The following is an 8,888-nucleotide window of genomic DNA, read 5'->3' as shown; positions in this document are numbered from 1 at the left end:
ATTATTACAAAACAGAGGGAGTAACTAATTAAAGAGAAACGGAAAAAATATTTAAATGTCCAATGGTAGAGTTGGTTGAATTATTGGCACATAGGCCCTATATATTTCACTTGCAAATAGGATGTCATTTTTGTAAATAATGGAAATTTGAGAAAAAATCGGTAGTAGAAAATATGATGACAAAAAGTACCACTACATGCATAATGTACATAAAAAGTACTATTCAGACAACTTATATTTTAATGATACATTATACATGCATAATAGTACATAAAAATGTACCACTATACCATTAAAAGAGAGAAAATGTACCACCGAATCCCGATTGCCCTCCTATATGCATGCTAAATACATAGGCCCTATGCGCCTATATGCACCAGAGTTGGTTAATGGACAGTGGGCAATGGGCGGGTAAATATAGCAATGAAGTATTATTTATTTATTTATTTATTATTATTATATTTCAAAGAAGACAAAGTCATACAACCTACAAAAAAATTATTGAGAAGCGAAATACAATCTGGGCCCCCACTCCTCTAGCTATCGCAAACCCTATTCTAGCGTAGATATGAGCAGTAGCACGTGCCCCAATGTCTTAAGTTTTCGAGAACTTCTGGATCCGCTTCGGCAATGCAACCGCCTCCTTCTCTAATTCCCCAAGTGTAGAGAAAGAGAAAGGAAAGAAGTCATATCCAATTGCCCGACAACTGGATTCGTACTTGACTCGCTTCCGATGAGCTGCATCAGCCACAACTCGTCCAGGAACAAAGTCAGATAACCCAGACTATATCAAAGGAGAAGACCCTGTCAAGTCGACACAGACATCGCGACTACGATCTCAAGAATAAAGTAACACACCTGCTGGTCTGAGGGTCATATTATTATTATTATTATTATTATTATTATTTTTTTTTGAGTTGTGATATGGCCAGGTGCAGTTGCGTCAAACGCACTTGACGTAAACTAGTGGGATAAAAATAAAAAAAATAAAAAAAAACTTGTAATTACTTTAATATTGATGGTAACAATAACAAACCCCTTTTCTCCTTGTTTAGTTTGTCAGTGACCGACGATCCAATCTCTCTCCTGAGATCTGATCTGGATTGCCACCATGGATGTCCCTAGCTCCTGGGACGCCCTCAGAAAACAGGTTTGTTTTTTTTAATTCTTCGCTAATTTTGAGTTAATTTGGGAATTTTTACAGTTGAACAATGAATTTGTGATGGTGCTTTACTTTTAGGGTTAGTAATCAGTCACTGATTGTTGTTGAGAATCAGATTTAATACTTAAATTCATAAAGACCTTCATAACTTATGGTTGAAGGATGATTCTTGATCATCATCATCATCAACATCATCATCATGTCTGTGAGAGTAGAATTTCCAACTTACCATCTACTTGAATGCGGGTAGAATTCCTTTTGTTTATGCTAATTTTATGACATTCATCCATGACACAATCCAATAACCACCCGATGTTCTTTTCCTAATCGTCTCCGTCATTCACAAGGGGTGTTGCGGATAGTTTAAAGGCAGATAATTCAGTTATGCTTAAGACTTGATATGTCTTAATTCCACAATTTAGGCTCGGAAACTTGAAGCCCAGCTGGATGAGCAGATGAATTCATACCGCAAACTGGTTGCTACAAAAGTTGAAACAACAGATAACAATCTTGAGTCTGGAATAGAACAACTATTAAAGCAGCTTGATCTGGTTAACAATCAGATGCGAGCATGGGTGTCATCTGGAGGCTCAGAGATGGTTTCTCACACCTTAACCAGACACCAAGAGATCCTTCAAGATTTAACTCAGGTATGTTATGTTGCATCCTCACTTGATCTCTTCAGAGAGATACTTGATGAGAGTGTTCAAATTTTCATAGCTCTATTGTTATGCGTGGTATGTGTGTGTGTTTTGTGCTGTTCGTATTGTCTTTTATAAATGTGAAATGTAAAGGTTTGGGGAAGAAAGAAGATAGTAACAGCTAAGGGCAAATTTGAATTCTTTAGATATATTGTCTGTGTACACGTCAATTCTCAACTTAGACAAACCAATTTATTCTGTATTCCATGGCAGTTTTTCTTGCTTAATCAATTCTTAAGACAATATTGAAGGTTGTTACTAGCTGGATTATTGGGCTCAATGCCTAACATTATCCTTGTCTAAGGTGAATAATGACTGTGTACCTTGGACAACGATCTAGGGACTAGCTCCTGGTTAGAATTATGAGTTCATACATCCCTTTGTATCTGAAAAAGAAGTGAGTAATATTATTAAGAAATGTATATGTTGTCTAGAGAGTTTGGAGGGCACCTTCAGCCGAGGTTTTCACAATTTATTCTGTAAAGTTACTAATATTGAAATAAACATAATTCTGTGGAAATTGATGTTACGTTTTCATGAATAATGGGTACTAGAAACGCTGTATTTGATTCCACTGTATATCATTAAGTTTAGTGATTCTGATCTGCATTGTCAATGATTTCAAACTATTGCACATGCAGTAATGATTTCTTCTGTTTACTCACTTCACAGTGATGCTTTATCTTTTTCTACATCCCGAGTAACTGTTGCATTATTTGTAGTAGCTTGATGCCCGGTTGATTGTGGAGATCTAACTTAATGTTTGACATGGTTGAAGTGCAGGAGTTTTATCGGCTTCGGTCCAGCCTTAGAGCTAAGCAAGAACACGCTTCACTGCTACAAGACTTCAGGGAATTTGATCGTAGCAGGCTAGACTTAGAAGAAGGAGGAAGTTCAGTGGAGCAATCTCTGCTAAAGGAGCATGCAACTATCAGCAGGAACACAGGGCAGGTATTAGACAATTATTTCATTATTATCATTACTTAAACCTTCAGTTCTACTGATGGAGAGTTGAATTGGATTTATTATCCATTGTCCTTTATGGTCACAACAACAGATATCATCATAAATAGCAGTTCCATAGTTGCTCTACTTATGTAGCGCTACAAAAAGGTTCTGATTGTTTACATCAGTCTTTGAAACTGCTATAGAAAAATATATCTTATACAGTAATCTTTAGAGCTGTTGCTATAGCATATCTATAAATGATTAACAGCTGCGAGTCTGGCTGTTGTAAACCTAGAGCAGAAAGTGGGGAGTTTTCAGTTTGCCTAAACTAATATTCGATGAAATGCCTATAGGATGTACTTAGGATGAACCATCAATATTCAATTGAACATATATTAGTAGTATATTGATTTCCTTAACTTGATCTAATCAATCAATCAACCAATCAATCAAAGCCTTAATCTCATAAGCGAGGTCGGCTACATGAACCAAAAGTGATTATTCCGTATAGTCATCCACAAAAATCTTCCTCCTTCATCCCTTACGTCCAAATATATCATTCTCATGCAAATCCATTTGGTTCATATCCTTCCTAACTCCTTCCAATCAAGTCATTTTCGGTCTCCCTTTACCTTGTTTAAGCTCACCATGATCCCACTCTTCCACTCTTTGTACCGGTGCACCCTTTGGTCTTTGTCTTACTCTCTGAACCAACGTTGGCGATTTTCTCTTAGTTTGTCTGCAATGCCTGCAACACCCACTTTCTTGTGAATAACTTTATTTCTGATTCTATCTGTTAAAGTGTTCCCGCACATCCATCTTAACATGCACATTTTCGTAACCTCCATCTTTTGAATGTGCTCCTTCTTAGATGACCAATATTCTGTACCATTAAGCAACATTGGTCTTTTGAAAGTCCTATAGAACTTGATCTTAAACATATTTATATATCACTGTCGTTGTCAGCCAATGTTAGTTGTTGCTGCCAGTATGGCCTTATAAATATTGAATTTCAAAAAGATCTCAAGCAAAACCAACACTACAAGTGCAAAGAATGAAAACAATAAACAATAGTTTTAGGTGAAAAATAGAGATTGTAGTAAAATTCTGATCAAGCAAAAATATCTATGGCTATAGAAGCTACTTGGACAAAAAGAAACAAAGAGCCAACTATTTAACAACATAAGCAAAAAATGCCAACTATTAAACAATTTTCAGTCGGGCCTTGTCAAGAGATGCAACAGCTATGCCTTGTTTGGAGCTCCATTTAGAAAGGTATAAATGAAAACATAAGAAGTATGTTAGAGAGGGTTATAAAGTCTGATCTTTCTCAATACTGTGGTTGGCAATTGAGAGAGTTTTCTTTTATGATTACAGATATCTTAGGACTCTGGAAAACCTTCCTTAAAATCGTGGTAGCAGTTGTAATATATGGATCCTTATTGATGATGAGTTGGGAGATTTAAAAGTATGAATTCTGAACAGGGAGACAGGGGGGTCATTATTTCTGATGAGAGATTTACTGCAATCTGTTAGGACTTGAGTGTTGTTTGACTAACCTGAGTTCCAGGAATGATTTATGGTAGAAAAAAAAAATGTAGGTAAATATTAGTTTAAGACTTGTCTTCTTTCTTAGTTTTCTCAGCCATTAGCCAAATGTAATGGAGTTATAGTGTTATATCACGTGTCTTTCTCCGGCTGTTTACTTTGACATCATAAATCTGAATTTCTGAACATGGGTTCTTCCCCAATTAATCTCGAAATTTGTAATATCAAAGTTAGATTATATTCAAGCAGATGACATATGTCTATAATGGCAAAAAATTGCTTCTTCTTTGAGGAAGAGGAGTATATCTTGGTCATATGAGTCTACATATTTGGAGCTATTTCATTTGGAGGTCCCCTCCTGGTCGAGTACCTTTTATTATTGTTTATGAGGCAAAATATCCCTCTGCAGAAGGACAAAAAAGAAGAATTTCACATGTATAATTCCTTCCCCCCACCCCACCACCCCCACGCTCTCTCTGAGCCAAAACTTTACCGTCCTTGGTTGAGAACGGGGAATAGGGGATAAGAGAGAAGATAAGAGGCTTACTTGGGTTAGCCTTGTGGGAGTTGCTTTCTGATATGTTACTTTGCTTATCTCCTAAACATTTATGATTTTCCATTGTTAGTGATTGTTGTCATTTTCAACCATACAAGAGCATATTATAATTTGAAGCTCACTAATTCAGTGTATTCTCAAATTATTTCTACCTCATGTTGTCATTGTTCTAAAAGGTGCCCATTATATCCTTCTAGCTAATTTTGGTTGGATTGTTGATGGTACCTCATACTGTATGTTCCTTTTTGAAAATTGATAAATATACTGGTTCTTATAAGTTAACATTGCGCATGTCTCCATAACTCCGTGCTCCTTCAACTTCATATCTTTATTTTTTATTCTACATAACTTTGACTGTAGTTTAAAGTTTGCAAGCTTGGTTTGAATTCATGTTAGAAGTTCACGCCCTGTAAAGATTATATTATGCAAGTATAAACTCATGTACTAGAACTTTCGACAAAAGCAAGCTCTCTTTTATTTTTATTTTGAGAGTTATCAAGAAGATTATGGCAATAAGTAGATACTAATATGTTTATTACCTTCATTTCACAATTTTTGTCCTAGTTGATACTTGGAAAGAGTTAGAAAAGCATAAAACAAAATCAACCATTTTCTCAAATGAATGGGGTTGATGGAGAATAAAATAAATAAGAAAAATTTTACAATGTATAGAGAGAAAACAGTATGCAGGACAATTAAAATGAAATATATGAAAATGGAAAGGACATACAGAGGGAGTCAATTGTTGTTGTTGACAATGTTTGATGTTTCTTTTAGAACTTAATAGTGTAAAATAAGCATTACATCCATAACTTTATATCTTGGATGCGGTTGCAATCGCAGGCAATGCGGGTGGAATGCAGCTGTTGCGGCCTAAAATATTGGTCGTGGTAAGCTCAAATTCCCTTACAATGCAGTTGCGATGTGGTGATGCGGCCGAGATTTAATACCATGGTTACAATATTTTATAATATTATAAGATGTTTAAATGAGGTATTGGGAGACCGAAAATGGCTTGATTGGAAGAAGTTAGGAAGGATATAAAGCAAATGGATTTGCATGTGAATGAGCCAATGAGGTATTTGATCGTCAGGGATGGAGGAGGAAGATTTTTGTGGATGGCTATACGGAATAATCACTTTTGGTTCATGTAGCCGACCCCACTTATGGGATTAAGGCTTTGATTGATAAGATGTTTATGGTTAATGTGATTGGTGGATACTGGATAGTACTGGCCAATGTTGGAGGCAGCATCTGTTGGTGTCATAGTAAGATTTAGGCTGAAAAATATTAGCGAGGACTGTTTCTAATATTCTATGGAATTGCAATATGTTGACAGCATGATGTTTTTGTTTGCCTTTGGGCCTTGGCTAATTGATATGTGTGATGAATTAGGTACCTGCCTTTTCCAGAAAAAAAAAAAAAAAAAAAAAAAAAAAAAAAAAAAAAAAAGAGGGGTTGTGAGTGTCACTCCATTGAGGAGACAACGTTTTGGTGTTTTAGCCGAACTTTTGATGAAGAGTGTAGTGGTGACATATACTTTCCAATAAGTTGTTTTGGACTATATATCTACCTGGGGCCTTGGTGGGTAGTGAGGGCAGGGGAGGTGAGATGACTTGTCTTTAGTACCTAAGGGTTATTAGCCATGTATTCTGATTGGGGAATATCTGGATTAGAACTTTGATGATGCCAGTCTAGCCTTTGATAGTCAAGCTTCTAGTAGGAAATTTATTAAGAGTGGCCCACGTCACCCAATGCTGCTGAAATAGAATAAGCCGTGAGCAATTACTCTAGGGGTCATTACACTTGAAACTAGATAAAATCTTGTTTCACCCATTAGTATGCTTATTAGAATTAGTGGAATGTTTGTACTTTGTTATGTACGGAGTAGTTAAAATGTTATTTTATTGACACTTACGCTCTAATAGAATTCAGTTTGTCTCAATGCAAGTTTTATCTTTAAAAGCAAATGTAGCTACATTTTCTGGGGGTAGGATAACAAGATGTCCTTAAATGTTCAATATTGTACCCAAATTAATCAGGAAGAGCTTCTAGTTTCACCACCTTCATACATTAAAGTATTAAACTGCCATAAGGAAATTGTCAAGTGTTTGCTCTACTTCTTCGCAGCCCAAATAAATCAAATAAATACTCATAAAATGAGCTCTCAAATTTATCTCAATTGATATATCCCTGAGAATCTCGTGTAAAGCAGGAACAGTTTAAAATGGCATAATTATAGTTATATTGTCTGAGTTGAGGATAGTGAGATGAAAAGGAAGGTCCTAAGCACATCATTATTCAAACCAGCTACCTCAGGAAAAGCGTACTTTTCAGCCTACAATGGACAGGTTGAACTTGCTCCAAGAAGTTTAGGATATTGGGTATATTAAATTTTTGAGACACTATTCATTTTGGTAAAATCTCTTCCCTTTGTGCTTCATTGATTTGATACCACTGGTAATCATTCCACTGATTTGCAGATGGATACTGTTATTTCTCAAGCACAATCTACCCTTGGCACACTAGTACTCCAGCGTTCAACTTTTGGGGGCATCAATTCAAAGATCAGTAATGTTAGCAGCCGTCTTCCAACGGTATGTACTTTGATAACATTCTTGCTAGCTGTCAGATTACTCAAGTATTCAAATATATGGAGTCATGTAGATTTATGTTGTGATATTTTTATGTGAGCATCAAAGAGCTAAATTGAGGTTGGTGAATCGGATGCTAGTATGTTGGGGAAATTCTCATTGGTAACCCTATGTTATTGCACATTGGATTTAGTAATGACAGAAAAAGTTATTATCAATGGTAACCTACTCTTTTTTATATCAAATCGTGACATTATGATCATACCAAATCCAATGTGCAGTGAGAGTAACCCTAATATGTCAAAGCTGCAAAATATTGGTAGATATTGATACAATGGAGGCTTGGTTCATAAATATTAGACGTAAATTGGACCATAAGAATAGCAATAAGAAACACCATAATTGGTTATACTGTTGTGGGTCCGTTTAGGGCCCTGCATCCCTCTAACTGATAGCTAGCTCCATTCTCATATGTTGTATTATAATTTGTGACAATGCTGTAGGTGAATCAAATTCTTGCCTCTATAAAGAGGAAAAGGTCTATGGACACTATCATACTATCGCTTGTCGCATCTGTATGCACATTCCTCATATTCATGTACTGGCTGACCAAGTAGGGCAACACATGATTGGATATTCTTTGTGGAGACTCAGGGAACTTCTATCTGCTTTATCATCTGGAGGCTACAGGCACAATTCCTTACTTTATCCCATGGAATATCCTCTTTACCTTCCACTTAGCTGGCATCTGCGTATGGTGGGGACAGGAAAAGCGAAAATGCATGCCATGAGGACTAAGAATGAAGTTAATGGGATTGATAACAGCATATGTCGGGATCATTTTTTGTTTCCTTTCATGTAAAGTCAGTATAGTAAGTTGTGTGAACTTGTGTTGGTATAGGATTGTACCTTTTCTTAATACTGTATAATGTGTGTGCTATGGGTAACCAACTGCATACAGTAAATCCTACCTTGCAAGTCGAAAGGTCGTTTATTCTTCCTTACATTGAAAGGTCAATAGCTATGTACTTGTGCATGTGTAATTTTTGACGAGATATGCTTAGGCTGTTACTTACAATGAGATTAAAAATTCGTGTACATTTATTTTAAGAGCAGGTGATTTGGTGTAATATGCTTGTAAGTTAGAATTTGCCTGAACCACAGAAATGATGAGATATGAGGATATTAAATGGAGAATAAGCCATATGGTCCCCAACCCACTAATTTTGCCATTTTATGATGATATATTTTTGTTTGATTGAGTGATATTTAAGGATCCAGGTTGCTCCTCGATCTAGTAGTGCTGGAACAAACTCGAGAAGAAAGCTGTGGTCTTTTGGAACCATCTTTCAATTAGTTGCTGTTGGTTCTTTGTTTTC

At 36.1% G+C, this 8,888-nt stretch overlaps 1 protein-coding gene across 1 annotated transcript; it reads left to right on the top strand.

Annotated features, from left to right (window-relative positions):
- Window positions 1–1,009: 1,009 nt before the first annotated feature.
- Window positions 1,010–8,639, top strand: LOC110739957 (Golgi SNAP receptor complex member 1-1-like). Its single transcript, XM_021920439.1, has 5 exons — window positions 1,010–1,150; window positions 1,585–1,812; window positions 2,647–2,814; window positions 7,399–7,512; window positions 8,013–8,639. Exons 1-5 carry the CDS (start codon window positions 1,112–1,114, stop codon window positions 8,124–8,126), a joined length of 663 nt encoding a protein of 220 aa, XP_021776131.1. The 5' UTR covers window positions 1,010–1,111; the 3' UTR covers window positions 8,127–8,639.
- Window positions 8,640–8,888: the final 249 nt, after the last annotated feature.

This window comes from Chenopodium quinoa, unplaced genomic scaffold, assembly GCF_001683475.1.
Source record: "Chenopodium quinoa cultivar QQ74 unplaced genomic scaffold, ASM168347v1, whole genome shotgun sequence".
NCBI lineage: Eukaryota > Viridiplantae > Streptophyta > Magnoliopsida > Caryophyllales > Amaranthaceae > Chenopodium > Chenopodium quinoa.
The sequence above is the reverse complement of the archived record's forward strand: the minus strand, read 5'-3'. Positions and strand labels throughout refer to the sequence as shown.